The sequence below is a fragment of the Passer domesticus genome, chromosome 10 (genome assembly GCF_036417665.1).
Source record: "Passer domesticus isolate bPasDom1 chromosome 10, bPasDom1.hap1, whole genome shotgun sequence".
NCBI lineage: Eukaryota > Metazoa > Chordata > Aves > Passeriformes > Passeridae > Passer > Passer domesticus.
The window spans coordinates 41,601,808-41,618,243 of record NC_087483.1 but is presented as its reverse complement, the minus strand read 5'-3'; the positions used below and the strand labels follow the sequence as shown (position 1 = coordinate 41,618,243).

General features: G+C 42.4%; 1 protein-coding gene across 4 annotated transcripts in view; it reads right to left on the bottom strand.

Annotated features, from left to right (window-relative positions):
- Positions 1-6,552: 6,552 nt before the first annotated feature.
- The window catches only part of LYPD6 (LY6/PLAUR domain containing 6), a 32,320-nt gene continuing 22,436 nt past the window's right edge, over positions 6,553-16,436 (bottom strand). For all 4 annotated transcript variants that reach the window (XM_064435322.1, XM_064435324.1, XM_064435325.1 and 1 more), the window contains 4 exons: positions 12,886-13,040; positions 10,723-10,821; positions 8,803-8,933; positions 6,553-6,790 (listed from right to left, as the gene is read on the bottom strand). In XM_064435322.1, the coding sequence (XP_064291392.1) occupies positions 6,593-6,790; positions 8,803-8,933; positions 10,723-10,821; positions 12,886-12,997 (540 nt within the window). In that variant the 5' untranslated portion in view covers positions 12,998-13,040 and the 3' untranslated portion in view covers positions 6,553-6,592. The remainder of the gene's footprint in view (positions 6,791-8,802; positions 8,934-10,722; positions 10,822-12,885; positions 13,041-16,436) is intronic.

Genomic DNA, 16,436 nt, shown 5'->3' with positions numbered 1-16,436 from the left:
CTGGGATTTGCTGCTGCACTGAGGGGAATGGGGAAACTGCTGATCCCAACGTGCCTGGGGTGGATTTTTGGGGATGCTCAGTCCAAAATGTCTGATGGAGGGAGATAGGGAGGGCACTGAGGAGAGACACACAGGATTTATATATAAAATATCAATATATATATGTGTGTGTAAATATTAAAAAATAGCTAATATATCTTATATCTAAATATATTAAAAATACATGTGAAAGTATAGATCTCTCTAAATCTGATCTATTAAAAAAATCTCCTTTATATATATAAAATAAATAGATATGTATAACAGTATATATAAATCTCATATCAATATATATAAATATATAAAATATATAGAAGTATATATCTAGAAATATATATACATCTCCTTTACATATAAAAATACATTAAAATACATATCTATATGTAAAAGTATATATCTATAAATCTCATCTAAAATATATATATAAAAATACATATCTAGAATATATATATAAATGTATGTCTATAAATCTGCTATATAAATACTCTTTATAAATAAAAATAAATATAAATATGTATATATAAAACATATATAAAATATATTTCTGAGATGCTGTACTTTAAAAATGAAGTGCCTTTTAAACCCTGACTTTTAGAACCTGGGGGAAATTAAAGCCTGACTGAGCAATATTCATTTAATTCCTTCCCTTGCTCTTTATATATTACATATTTTATATATAAAAATATATGTAATATATAAATATATGTAATATATATGTATATATATATACATACACATATATATTACATGTATTTATATATTACATATATTTTTATATATAAAATATGTAATATATATATATATAAATATATGTAATGTATAAAAATATAAACCACACCATATATGTAAAGATAAAAATGTTGAATATATATAATATAAAACTATAATATACAATTATATATAAATATAAAATAAATACAAAAACATAAAATTCATAGATATATAATATACAAATAATAGAAATATTTGTATAAATATATCTTGGAGCTGGGCTGGGCTGTTGAGGAGGAGAATGCTCTTTTCCATGGGGATTCTTTGTGGGATTCTTTGTGGGATTCTTTATTTGTGGGATTTTTTTGGCTGCCCCTGCATCCCTGGGAGTGTCCCAGGCCAGGCTGGATGGGCTTGGAGCAGCCTGGGATTCAAATTCCTGGGATTCAAATTCCTGCCGTTTATTTCAGTCGATGCCTTTCCCTCAGTGTTGATGAATTTAATTGCAATTAGGATGGGGAATTACTTCCCTCAGCCATCCAGGACTCGCCTGAGCACTAATTTTTCCCCTGGAATGAGCCCAGCTTTATTTTTATTCCAATTTTTGGGGCACTTTTCCAGCTGTGTGACGTGATCCCGTTAAAACCAGCTCTAACTCCCATCCCACAAACCCACAGCAGAAAAAACAAAGGTTCAACTTTGCAACCACCCCGAGCTTTCTGTGCCCTTCCCAGTGGGGCTTTTCCCAAAATCCCGGATTTTTCCAGGAACTGTGGCCCTGTGCCCACCCAGCCACCCCAGCCTGGGGCAGAATCAAACTCTGTCCTGGCTTTTCCAGGGCAGAATTCCTTCTGTTTCCATAAAAACCTCTGGGTGAGGCAGCTTAGGCCTGGCCTAGCCATGCAAAGCTGGACTTTGTGCCTCGTTAACACCGGAGTTAAAGATTTGGGGTGAGACTCTTTAAGCTGATCACACAAATGAGACGGAGTTGTTGCCTAAATGTAAACTTCAAATTTCTTAAACCTGCAAATTTTAGCAGCAAAGCTGGGCCCAGATTTGGTCTCTGCTTAAACAGAAACCCCTCCCTCCCCCATCAGAAACCAGTTTTCCCCCAACCCTGCCCAGTTAAACCCAGCCTAGGCTAAGCTCTGAGCTAATCCTGGCGCTTCCCAGAGGATGAAGTGGAATTTTGGTGCCTCATTTGTGTCTGGGAAAATGTCTGGAATTCTCCAGGACTGGAATTCCCAGCAGGGCAGGGAGGAGCCCAGCAGGTCTGGGATGGATAATCTGGGTTTGTGCTGAGGACAAGGACACTCAGGAGCTGAAAAAAATCCCCTTTACAGATAAAAATACCTTTTATATATATATTTTTTTATGTATATAAAAATATATATGTTCATATAAAAATATATCGAAATATAATATATTGTCTCTTTATATATTGACTCATATCTATTTTATATAAATATATAAAATAAATATATATTTATTTTATTTTAAGAGTAAGTATTTAAATATATATTAAATTATTGAATAGAAAATATATTATATTAATTATATTATATTATATTATATTATTTTTATTATAGTATTATGTAGTAAATATATATTAAATTATTACATAATTATTATATTTAAAAATATTTATATATAAACAATATATTTATATGATTTATATATGTATATATATGTATATATAGATATATATGTGTGTATATATATATATTAAGAAATATAAAATAATATCTAATTTATATCACATATAATTTAAGTGGGGCTTAAACTCCCTGGGGGGTTTTGTGCCAGCCGGGATTTCCTGCTCCAGCAGGGATTTCCATCCTCCAAGAAACCTCCCAGGAAAATTCAATCCCAAGGCCACAAAACTCAGGAGAGCCCCTTCCAGGAATCTGCATTTCCCTGTAATTCCCCCTCCAAAAAAAAGGCATTTTGAGCCTTAAAAATACCAAAATTTGATACAGCAGGGATAGGAAAAAGGGATTTCCTTCAGATTTTGTTTCTTGTTCCCACAAAACCTGGGGTTGAGCCACCTTGAAGTAAGAAATTAATTAATTAATTAATTAATGACAGCAGAATGAAATGCTGCGGTGCAGTTATTCAGACATTCCCCAGGATTGCTTTGGTGACTGCAGAAATTCCATTTCTTCCTCGATTTTTTTTGTTTTGCCCGCTGATCTTTGCTCCCCGTGTGTGAAATCCAGAATATTCCAGCATTACTGACAAATCCTGCGGAGGTGAGAGGAGGTGCAGGAGTGAGGGGAGAGAGAAAAACCAGGAAAATTCAGAATTTAGGGACAAAAGCGTGGACAAAACATGAATTCTTGCAGGCAGGAATATGAGCAGGAATCAAAGAAATGCAGGGATTTAACTCCTAATTATAGGAGTTAAATATAATAGAAAGATAATAATTTATTATTATTTATATTATATTTAATTTTATTTAAATTCCCCCTGTAATTAATGAATCATTCCCATGTGTTCCTCCTGTTGAGCTCCAGGTATAAATTGTATAAACGATTTGCTGTAAATTGTTTTATACTGGACACAAATCTGAGGAATTCCTGTTTATTTTTGGATCCCTGGGTTCTGTTTTCCCTCTCTGCCCTGGGGAAAATTCCATATTTTCCAGAATTTTGTCCCATTTATCCTGCCCTGGGTGGTTTTTTCCTGGCTTTCCCTCTAATTCCACGGCTGGAATTTTATCAGACGCCTCACAGCGAACATTGAACCCTTTTATTTATACAAATGTACAAGAATTTACACCAACATTAAAATTAAATTTACACAAGAATTTAATTTTAATTAAAAACAATTCAACATTTCAAAGGAATAAATATGGTGCAGCTCAGCATTTGTGGGATTTGGAACCCCAAACCGCTGCAGGGGGGGTTCACACTCCTCAATTTCCTTTTTTTAAAGCATCCAGGGAGATGCCACAGGAGGGACAGGCTTGGAATTTTTTTGGGAATCTCCAGAGCCAGGTGGAATTTGCATAGAAAAAAGAGATTAAAACTCTTAAAACCAGAGATGGGTGAAAGGAGAGCAAAATTCCAAGTTGGGCTGGGGCTGAGACCAAAAAAAAAGTTGATTTTATAGGAAAAATCATTTAGAACAAACAGTGGTGAAGGTCAATTTTTATAAAGATGTATATCTATATTTTTCATATCTATATAAATATATAATTTTTAAAATAACATCCCCTGTAAAACACATTGAGGATTTCCTTCAGATTCCTGATTTTGCAGAATAGCCCACATGGATTCTGTGAGCTGAGGAGCTCTCCAGGAATCTGCATTTCCCTGTAATTCTCCCAAAAAACCCCCATTTTAAGTCTTAAAAATACCAGAATTTGATAGAGCTCAAGTTACCTTGGAGCAGGAATAGGAAAAAATTCGCTCCTGAAAGAATAATTAATGATTCATTTAAAAAAAATTAATTATAAAACAGTTTAAAGCAAGTCCATGACACCCTGCTTTTATTACTGACTTTGCAAGACAAAGTTGATTCTTTTTAAAAAGCGATTTTTAATATATATATATTTATATTTCTATATAATTTTGATCATTTATATATTACAGGCTCGCTGACTTGCAAACCATCCCTTTTTCCTGGCATGATCAGCGGGTTTTGGAATCTTTTCCAGCATTTCCAGACCCTCCTGGACCTACAAAAATAAATATTGCACCCGTGATTTCCCAGCAAAACCAGCACCACGGGTCACCCAAACTGCCCAGAATCCTGGAATAAAAATCCCAGGAGAAGTTTGGGAGCAATTTCCTAAATTTCAGGTTGTGGCCTTTGGGGCTAAAATGGGGAAATATTGGAAATATTCCCCCTGAACCAGCGGGGATCAGGGGAGCAGCCGCTCGTCATCCTCATCCTGAGGGGTGTGAGCCTCAAATCCCGCTGGAAATGGGGATTTGGGGGATTTCTCTGGTGGAATTTGGGAATTCCAACCGTTTTTGTGCTGGAAATGAGGATTTTTAGGGATTTCTCTGGTGGAATTCCAGCAGTTTCCTGCTGGAAAGGAGAATTTTTAGGGATTTCTCTTGTGGGGGCTGGAAATTCCAGCAGTTTCCTGCTGGAAATGCGGATTTATAGGGATTTTTTCTGCTGGAGTTTGGGAATTCCAGCAGTTATCCATTGGAAATCAGGATTTTTGGGGATTTCTCAGGTGGGGGTTGGAAGTTCCAGCAGTCTTCCACCGGAAATGTGGATTTTTAGGGATTTCTCTGGTGGAATTTAGGAATTCCAGCGGTTTTCCACTGGAAAATGCAATTTTATTGGGACTTCTCTGGTTGAGTTTGGGAATTCCACTGGCGTTCCACTGGAAATGTGGATTTTTAGGGATTTCTCTGGTGGGGTTTGGACATTCCAGCCATGTTCCACAGGGAATTAGGATTTTTTGGAATTTCTCTAGTTGAATTTAGGAATTCCAGCAGTTTTCCACTGGAAACGCGGATTTTTAGGGATTTCTCTGGTTGAATCTAGGAATTCCAGCAGTTTTCCCCTTGAAATGCGGATTTTTTCGGATTTCTCTGGTGGAATTTAGGAATTCCAGCGGTTTCCCACTGGAAACGCGGATTTTTTTGGGATTTCTCTGGCGGAATTTGGGAATTCCAGCAGCTTTCCACTGAAAACGGGAATTTTTAGGGATTTCTCTGGTGGGGGTTGGAAATTCCAGCCCTGTTCCACTGGAAATGCGGATTTTTTGGGATTTCTCTGGCGGAATTTAGGAATTCCAGCGGTTTTCCCCTTGAAATGTGGATTTTTTGGGATTTCTCTGGCGGAATTTAGGAATTCCAGCGGTTTTCCCCTTGAAATGCGGATTTTTTGGGATTTCTCTGGCGGAATTTGGGAATTCCAGCAGTTTTCCACTGAAAACGCGGATTTTTAGGGATTTCTCTGGTGGGGTTTGGGAATTCCAGCGGTTTTCCCCGTGTCCCGGGTGGGGATCTCCTCCTTCGCAGGCGCTGCTTCCTCGCTGCCGATCCCTGCCCGTCCCAGCAGGAGCCGTGGGAATGCTGCAGCCCCATCCTGTGTTAATTACCGCGTGTTAATGAACCGGCGGGGTTAATGAGCTGGGAACACGGTGACGCCAGCAGTGACGTAACACTCCAAGCGCCAGCTCTTCGCCGAGATAAGCCAGGCTTAGCAAAGTTAGGCTGGGCTTGGCTTTTCCAGCCCCTGAGGTTTTTCGGGAATGATCCCGGGATCCTCCCCGGAGTTCCTGCGGCACTCGGGACACAAAGCGGGAATTCTCCGGAGCCGTCCCAAACTCGGGATTAGCCAAAACCGGGCGGGAGCTCGGGAGGCCGGGCTGGCTCAGCGTGCCGCTGTCCCTGTCACCATCCCTGTCCCTGTCCCCATCCCTGTCTTGTCACCGTCCTGGCCCTGTCCCTGTCCTTGGCACTGTCACCTGTCGCTGTCCCCATCACTGTCCCTGTCCTGTCGCCGTCTCTGTCACTGTCGTTGTCACCATCACTGTCCCGTCCCTGTCCCGTCACCAAACCCTGGCCCTGTCTTGTCACTGGCCCTGTCGCTGCCCTTGGCACCACCCCTGTCACTATCGTTGTCATCGTCCCGACCCTGTCCCTGGCACTGTCACCATCTCTGTCGCTGTCCCCGTCGCTGTCCCTGTCACAGTCGTTGTCACTGTCCCATCTCTGACCCTGTCGCTGTCCCTGTCGCTCTCGCAGTCTCTGTTACTGTCCCCATTTCTGTCCCTGTCCCGGTGGCTGTCACTGTGCGGTCCCTGTCGATGTTTGCTGTCACTGTCCGGTCCCGGTCCCTGTGGCTGTGGCTGTCCCTGTGGCTGTCGCTGTCACTGCGCCGCCCCCGCGGCTGTCGCTGCGAGCCAGCGCGGTGCCAGCAGCGCCAGGCCGAGCGCGAGCGGTGTCGCCAGGCCGGGCGGGGACAGCGGCGCGGCGCTGAGCGGGGACAGCGTGGCGAACACGGCGTCAGAGGCGTTCCGCGGCAGCGGCAGGTTACAGATGGTGCCCTCGCAGCAGGACGTGCACACCTGGCAGGGAAAAACGGGAATGAGGGACTCGGGGAAACAGGGAAAACAGGGAATGAGGGGTTCCAGGGGGAAAATGTGGAATTCCGGGGTAAAAAACAGGAAAAACAGGGAATGAGGGATTCCGGGGGAAACAGGGAATGAGGGATTCCAGGGGAAAAAACAGGAAAAACAGGGAATGAGGGATTCCGGGGGAAAAACAGGGAATGAGGGATTCCGGGATGAAAAACAGGGAATGAGGAATTCCGGGGAGAAACAGGGAATGAGGGATGCCGGGGGGAAAGAGGGAATGAGGGATTCCGGGGGGAAAACAGGGAATGAGGAATTCCAGGAGAAAAGAGGGAATGCGGAATTCAAGGGGGAAAAACAGGGAATGAGGAATTCCAGAGAAAAAACAGGAAAAACAGGGAATGTGGAATTCCAGGGGAAAGACAGGAATGAGGAATTCCGGGGGAAACAGGGAATGAGGAATTCCAGGGAAACAAAACAGGGAATGAGGGATTCCAGGGGGAAAAACAGGGAAAACAGGGAATGAGGAATTCCGAGGAAAACAGGGAATGAGGGATTCCGGGGAAAAACAGGAAAAATAGGGAATGTGAAATTCCAGGGGAAAAAACAGGGAATGAGGAATTCCAGAGGGAAAACAGGAAAAACAGGGAATGTGGAATTCCGGGGGAAGAGGGCACAAGAAAAACAGGGAATGCCGGAATTATAGGGAAAAACCAGGGAATGCAGAATTCCAGGGAAAAAAGGCACGGGGAAACCAGGGGATGCTGGAATTCTAGGGAAAAAAAACAGGAATGCTGGAATTCCTGGAAAAAACCAGGGAATACCAGAATTCCAAGGAGGAAAATGAAGGGGAAATAACGGTACATTTGCAAAGGAGCTCTCTGTGATTTTTCTCCTTTTTTTCCCTCTCCTTCCAACTTTTTTTCCCTCCATCTGTTGGGAGAACAATTTTTCTCCTTTTTTTCCCCTTTCCCTTTTTCCCTTCCCTTTTTTACCATTCCCAAGGGAAACCGGATTTCAGCTGAATTTACCCACTGACCCAGCCAGGCTGCTGGCACACTCCAGTTACTCCACAAATGATAATTTCTATCATAAATATGGTACACATGATGGATAAGTATTATACTCACATTATATTACATACTTCCATATCTGATCTATATTCTATATTATTATAGATTATATCTAAAATATTACAATATACTGTATATATTGCATATACAATATGTAGATATAATTTATACATTATATATACATTGTACATGTATTATATACAGTATATACATATAATATATAATACTATGTATTCTACTCTATATAATAGTACACATAATAGTATATATGTATAAAATATTGAAATATATTACAGACTATTATATAATGATAAAATATATACTATATTTATATATTATACATTATATTATATACATTATATATAATGCAAAATATAATATATATAATGTTTAATATATTATATATTAGATACTATAATATAGTATATATTATATACAAAATAAAATATTATATGTTATATAGTATATATAATAAACTCAATGCAATATAGTATATACAATATACTATATACAATATATAATGTACAATACATAATACATTATATGTAATACATTATATATTATATAACATATAATATATTCTATATAATGTATAATGTATAACATATAATATATAATATATTATATAATATATAATATATTACATATTGCATATTATATATTATGTATTGTATTTTGATATTATATTATATTTTGATATAATATATTATTTATACATTATATATATTATATCAAATATATAATATATTTGATATAATATATTATATTTTGATATTATATATTATTATATACTATATATTATATATTAGATATTACATATGTTTTATATTATATATATATATATATATGATTTTTTTTTTTTAATCTATATCTGCACACACTGCATTTACAAAACCACCCCCAATTCTCCAGTTTTTTCTCTGTTTCACACACCTTGTACTCCTCGTGCCTGATGTAGGTGCAGCCCGTGCTCAGGCACTCCTCCAGGGCCACGCAGCGCTTGGTGACCGAGACGCTCTCCCCGCTGGCCCTCATCATGTGCTGGCTGAAGCAGTACCTTGTGCCTAGAAAACACGGGAAATCTTTATCTGCCCAATTCCTGTTCTCTGAGATGCCACCAGCAGGAGAAGTAGGCAAAAATATCCAGAATTTTAATCAAATAATGGGATTTTTAAAAAAATACCAATTTTGGTTGTATTTATCGTAGATCATGCGCTGGCTGAAGCAGTACCTTGTGCCTAAAAAACATGGAAAAAACTTTATCTGCCCAATTCCCGTTCCCTGAGATGCCACCAGCAGGAGAAATAGGAAAGAAATGCTGGGTTTTTATCAAATCACAGGCTTTTTTTTTAAATGCCATTTAAAAAATGTATTTATTGTGGATCATGCGCTGGTTGAAGCAGTACCTTGTCCCTAAAAAAAAATGGGACAATCTTTATCTTCCTAATTTCCTTTCTGTGAGAGCCTACGAGCAGGAGAAATAGGAAAAAATGCTGGATTTTTATCATATTACAGGATTTTTTAAAAAATAAGACATTTTGGATGTATTTATTGTAGATCATGTGCTGGCTGAAGCAGTACTTTGACCCTAAAAAACATTGAAAGTCTTTATCTGCCCAATTCCTTTTCTGAGAGTCCACCAGCAGGAGAAATAGGCAAGAAATGCTGAATTTTTATCGAGTCATGAGATCTTTTAAAAAATACCAATTTGGGATGTATTTATTGTAGATCATGCACTGGCTGAAGCAGTACCTTGTCCCTAAAAACATGGGAAAATCTTTATCTTCCCAATTTTCTTTCTCTGAGAGCCCACCAGCAGGAGAAATAGGAAAAAAATGCTGGATTTTTAAATCCAATCACTGGATTTTTAAAAAATAATAAATTTTTAAATGTGTTTATTGTAGATTATGTGCTGGCTGAAGCAGTCCCTAAAAAACATGGAAATATTTATCTGCCCAATTGCCCACTGCCCTTTTTCCTGTCAAAACAAGGAATGTCTGGGAATACTGGGCTGATCCCAAGCCCGCCAGCCTGGGGGGTTTTATTGCTGTTGATTTGAGCTCAAAGGAAGCAAATTCTGGGGCTGATAACGGGCCTGACACAGGCTGCAAACACAGCGGGGTCATCTCCTTCCAAAATAAATATTTCCCAAAGGCAAAATCCCAAAACAACCCAGCTGAAAGGGATTCGCTGGGGCTGTGGATAATCAAGATGTTCTGTGAGGGTTTTGTTTCTCTGTCTCAGAAGAGAACTGGTGACGGAGAGGAGATCTGGGGAGCTCAGATCTGATTTCTGAGTATTTTATAAAAGGGTTTTTCTGAGCTGTTCCCAATTTCAGACTCCAAGAGGATTTATGGGATCACTGAAAATACCAAAATTCCAGCCGTGGCTGCCCTGAATGTGGATTTGTGCCATAGGGGAGGGAGGTGAACACAGCCAGAACTGGTCCTGTATTCCCAGTAAGAGAAATAAAACTCTTCAAAATCCTTCCCCTGTGAGGGTGGAAGGGGTTGGGAGGGAATTCCCAGAGAAATTCTGGCTGCCTCTGGATCCCTGGAAGTGTCCAAGGCGAGGTTGGAACACCCTGGGATCATGGACGGTGTCCTTGCCCATGGAATGGGATGAGCTTTAAGGTCCCTTCCCACCCAAACCAGTCTGGAATTTTAGGAGAGCAGCACCAGCCTGACTGAATCCCCAGCTGAGCCAGAGGAAAACAGGGAATAGCTCCAAGTCCTCAACCTCATCCGCTGCAAGGAGACTGAAAAGCTGAAGGGGTTCACTCCAGAATCCCATATCCCACATTTCTGGCAGGGACAGGAGGTTTGGGATGGAGCCCTGGCGTGGGGTGGTTACCTCGGGGGCAGTAAACATCCGGAGCCCAGCGGTTGCACTCGTAATTGTCTGAGGCCTTTTCACACGTGAAACACTTAAATCCTCGAGGATACGGCGTGGCTGAAAGGAATGGAAAACACGGAGTTAAAAGGAATGGGAAATGGAGTCAAAATGACCCCGTAATCTGGTTCTATGCTGCTTTTCGGGAGAAAACAACATTTTTTCTCTTTAGACCCAAATTTCTCCAGATTTTCCTGTCAGTGTCTTGATCCTGATTTGTAAAACCCGTCCCCCACAGCACATTCAGGTCGCTGTGGACTCGTTCCAGCTGTGTTCACCCAGCCAAAGTGCCCAGTGCTGACTTCAAAGGGAGCTGATGGGAGCTGGGAATGCTCCTTCCCTTGGAATCGGAGCTCACATCCAACACTGCGGCTTTATCGGTGCTGATAACACAATATCAGGTGGAGTGAAACACTCTGGGAACTGTCCCACCCCGGGAAAGAGCTGCTCCTGTTCCAGGCAGGCTCACGGCCCCAGAGGGAACAAAACCACTTTGCCCTGAACAGCAGCCTCTGTCCTAATTTATCTCTCCAAACGAGGCCTAATTCCTTAATTGCTCTCCTGGCAGCACTTCTGGGGCACTTTCAATCCCTCCCCAAGGTGCTGCCACCTTCTCAGAAGCCAAATGGTGAACGGGTCACATTTATCAGTGCTTTGAACCTCGACAGCCCCAAGGGCCACATCTTCACCCTCCTCCTCATCACCTCCTCCCCTGGCTCTGGATCCTTTTTGGGAATGAGAGGTGGAGAAAGAGGATTTCATTGCTTGTTTCCTTTCAGCTTTTAAGGAACAAGAAATCACCCAGGAGCAACTCTGGTGGGGCTGGGACAGTCATTAAACGAATCCCTCTCGCCCTGCACCTCTGACAGGTCACAGTTATGAGATCCAACAGGAATTTCATCCTGCTTGCACAGAATATACATTTTTCAGCCTGTGAACAGTGAGTTTTCTGTGGGAAGAGAAGGCAGGGAGAGCTCCATGGGCACCCTGTTCTCATGGGATTTGGTAAGTCTGCGTCTGATAAAGGGAACAGACTGGTGAGGGTCCAGGGAAGATCCAAAGATGCACAACTCCATTGCTCCAGGAGTTACTGGAGTCAAGGCAGGAGCTGTCGGTGCCTCAGCAGCTGCCTGTAACCCCATGTGTCCTTTCAACCCTTTTGTTCCAGTTTTACACAGAACCATGGAATAGTTTGGGTTGGATTGGGAGAAGGACATTAAAGCCCATGTTGTCCCACCCTCTGCCATGGGCAGGGACACCTCCCACAAAAACTTGTGTTTTCTTCCACATCAATTTGGCCCTGTGAGAATGGGCACTGTACAAACCAGGTCCCTCCCAGCCCAAACCATTCCATGTTTCCATGTTAAACCAGGTTAAAGCCAGAGCCAAAACAAAACAAACACAGCCATGGTTCAAGAAGAAGTGGGAAAAATGAAGGAAAGATGTGACAGGATTAAATGTGGTACAGAGAAACTCAGCCACCTAGTGCCTTGCTGGAACATATTCCAGTGGCCTCTGAGGACCAAGGAAATGATGCTTGGAAGTGGCTTTTGGGTTGGGCACCTGTGGGAATTTGAGTGCAAACCCAGAAGCTCAAGGCTCAGGAGATAACTGATATTTCTCTCATCCTTGTCCCTGTCCCAGGGTGTGATGCCTTGAGAAGGCTGCCCTGGAGCAGGGGCTGGCCAGAGCTCCAGAATAAAGCAGGGATTGATCCAAGGATCTCCTCCATGGATGCACCTCGGGCAGCAGCAGAGCCCAGCCAGGGCTGCCCCCAGGATGAACCCAAATGGCCCCAAAATGCACGAGCGCTGCCGGGGTCTCTCCCTGGGCTCAGCTCTGCTCCATGTGCACATTGCAGTTCAGTGGCCAACCCCACTGCAGCCCCTGCAGTCCCACCCTGCTTGTTTTTCTCTCTGCAGCCCACGGGCTTTGTGCTCCTGGGCTGGCATTGGGATCATTTGTCCTTGGTGCCCAGCTGGAGCAGGAATTGTTTTGTGTCCCTGCTCTGTGCACAGAGCTCAGCAACCCTTCATGTGAAGCTCAGAACTGCACACTAAAGCAGCACAGAGTCTGAAAAAATAGAAAAGCTAGAACTTAGAACATCAGGGGGAGGTGACTTACTGGAGGGGTGGAGGTAAACGATGTCCTTGGCGGTGAAGTCGCGGCTGCGCGCGGCCGGAGCGCGGCCGGGCAGCAGCAGGAGCAGCAGCAGCAGCCCCGGCGGCCAGGCCATGGCCCGGCCAGGACCTGCTCATGCGGCGGCCGAGAATCCCCACCTGGGCAGAGACACAACGCCAGAGTTATCCAGGCTGGAAAACACCTCTGAGAGCATCGAGTCCAACACCCCCCTGTCACCCAAACCACGGCCTGAGGGCCACATCCAGGCTGTCCTTACAAACCTCCAGGGACCGCGACTCCAGCGCCTCCCTGGGCAGCCATTCCCCAATCCCTCTTTCCTGGCAGAGAGCAAGGATGAGCAGAGCAAACACACAAGGACCTGGCCACCACCTCGCCCCCACAACCCAACCCCAGAGCCTTCTACTCCTCTGGTTATTTTGGCATCAACAAACACCAAAATTGTAATTATCTGAGGCCTTTTTGCAGATGAAACTCTTAAATCCACCAGGATCTGGCATGGCTGAAAGAAATGGAAAAGATGGAGTTAAAAGGAATGGATAATGGAGTCAAAATGATCCCATTAATCTGGTTCTATGCTGCTTTTCAGGAGGAAACAGCAACGTTTTTTCTCTTTAGACCCAAATTTCTCCAGCTTTTCCTGTCAGTGTCTGTGAGTTGGTTCTGATTTGTAAAACCCATCCCCCACAGCACATTTAGGTTGCTGGAAAAGGTGGACAGAGGATGTCCCTGGATTTCCAGTGCAGTGGGAAGCTGGCTGGTCGCACAGGAGGTTGGTGCTTCTGCTGACACCTCATCTCCACCTTCCTCCTGACTCCTCCTCACTGGCTGGGCCGCATCTCCACGATCCTGTGAGGTTCCTCCTGATTTTATCTTGGCATTTCCTCTTGGAAAAGCCTCTATCTCAGAGCTGCAAACAAAGCCACCATTGGATTTTCCTCATCCATGATCCAAAGGGGTTTATTCCCTTTATTATGCCATTAATAAATAATTTGGTGTATTTTTCCCAAGTCCCTGAGTGATGAGAACGAATTAAAGCAGAACCAAATAACCACTGTGGTGCCATTCCCCACACCATTCTAATCCCAGGCTGCGTGGAGCCACCCAGGGACACACAAGGCTAAAAAAAAATCAATCTCAGATTATTAGAAACCCTTAAAAATCATGAAAGTGCCTCAAAAATCAAACAGGGCAGGAAAATCCTGAAAGGATGCGGCTGCTGAGCCCAGCTGGAGCTGATGGTTTCCTTTGGAATCCATCCAGAACACACAGAGTTGGGATGAGTTTTTCCATCCTGATCAACCAGAAGATCTGCAACACCCAGATAATTCCTAAGCAGCTCTGAATATGTGGTGGTTATGATCTAATAAATCTTTTTTTCTTGTTTTATTTTTTTTTTTCAGGAAAGATATGACAGGGTTGGGGATGTCATCTCCAAATGTTTGTCCCACAGCAGAAATCCACCCAGAATCAGCAGCACAAAGGTTGTCATTGTCCTTGCTGTTATCTGCAAACAGCTTTTTTATTAAAACACAGTGAAATCCATAAAAAAATAGGAGGGGAAAAAAGATAACACACAGCCCAGTGCTTTAAACTTTGTTGTTTTAATCTTATGAAGAGGGAATTTTGGATTTACTCCATTGATCCCTCGCAGCCAGGGGAGAATGAAATCCTGATTAGAAGCAGACAGGAAATAAAACAAACCTCTCCCAACCACGTGGAAGATGAAAGAAATGGGTCCATGTGGGATCTGGAGGCAGAATTTGGAATTTGGGACTATTTTTTTAATCCCAAACAACACCAGGAATGTTTCACAGGCCCCACTCTTCATTTTAAGACATCAGCAGTTTGCAGTGAGACCGTCAGGAGCAAAAAATGAGGATTTGATCCTAAGCTACAGTACCAAAAAATGAGGATTCACATCCCAAAAAGAGGAACTTGTCACAGCTGAACTCCAACTCTCATCACTAATTAACAAATTATCAACATAAAGGACAAACAGTCATGGAATCAAGGTTGGAAAAGACTTCCAATATCAACAAATCCAACCATTATAGCAATATTTTAAGTTAAAGCACAGCAAGGTTGAAATAACGGCAGGAATTCCTCCCAAAGAGACAAGAATTTGTTGGGTTTGCTCATCTGAAGCACAAAACTCTTTTGTTTTTGCAGAACCGATGAAAGTCTTTCAGTTGGGAACGTTGGTTTTCCCAGTTGTCCCTTTTGTGGGACCGACTGCTCACCCAGCCCCTCTCCAAATCCTGTGTGGCAGCACTCAGCCATCAGTCTGGAAAAGTGGCTGGTGTCAGAAACCCTCCAGCTGCTCCCTAAAAACATCCACATCCTTCCTCTGGTAACTGCAAAGACCTTAATTGCCAGCTCCTAATGAGTGGCAAGAAACCGTGAACGAACAGAGAGAATTCACTGCCCCACCTCCGTTTCTGTTTGAAACAGGTTTAATTACAGGCAAATAATTGCAATTTTTAAATCCTCTGGGTTAGAAAATTGTCCAGAGTGAGGCAAGCAGGGCCAAAATTTAAAATCATGTAATTTAGGGAAGTTCTTATATAGCAAGCACCCGCCACCATTATTGTCACCATGAGCACATCCCACCTGCTCATTCCATACACACAGGTAGGGTAAAAACAGGAATTTCAGCAAACATGGAAATACCCAGTGCCAGAAACCTAAATATTTAATAATCCATGAATATTTTGAGCACAAAGACAGCAGTACATGTAATTCTGTCTTTCATGGAGGGCAAATTAATGATGTTTAAGGTAATGATGATATTTTACAGAGAGTAGCAAAAAATATTTTGCATTAAAGTAATAATAGATACTTAAGAACTCAATATCCAAAATTTCTATATTAAATATTCAATTAATTATATATTAATTCAGTGTTCAGCACACCCATTTTCTCTGGTGTTACACTCACACATAAAAATAAAACGTAAGGAAGGAGATATAAATATAGATATATAGATATGGATGCACTGTCTTAAAACCTCCAAAAATTTGTTTTGGTTCCCAAAATCCTACAAAATTCTAATTTTCTGCAATAGTGGATTCTCTTTAGGAATCCTACAAGCCCTAAGAAGCTTCACCAAGGGCGTAAAGAGTTTTTCATTCAAGCCCCTTTTATCCAGGACTTTCAGCCAAAACAGCCAAATTTTGTACAAAACTTTTATTTTCAAGAATTCTTGGTGGCTTACCAGCCGCTCCAGGGCTAAACTTCTGCTGGCAGAGCAGATACGAGGCATGGGCAGACATTTTTTCCCTCAGAATTCCCTCAGCTCTTTGCCCCGAGCCGAGCGCTCATCCCAACCTAACGGAAGCTGGCGCGTCCCGCTCGGAACGCGGTGGCAGGACACGGTCACACGAGTCCCAAATTGGGTTTGGATCATTTGGATCATGCAGTCGGTTTGAGAGAAGGCCTGGGTGCTGACACAGAAATCCCGGTAACTCCATGGCCCCGCTCCAGCGGCACCTCGGAGGCGGGATGGCCGTTCCCGATCCGGATTACTCCGGCCT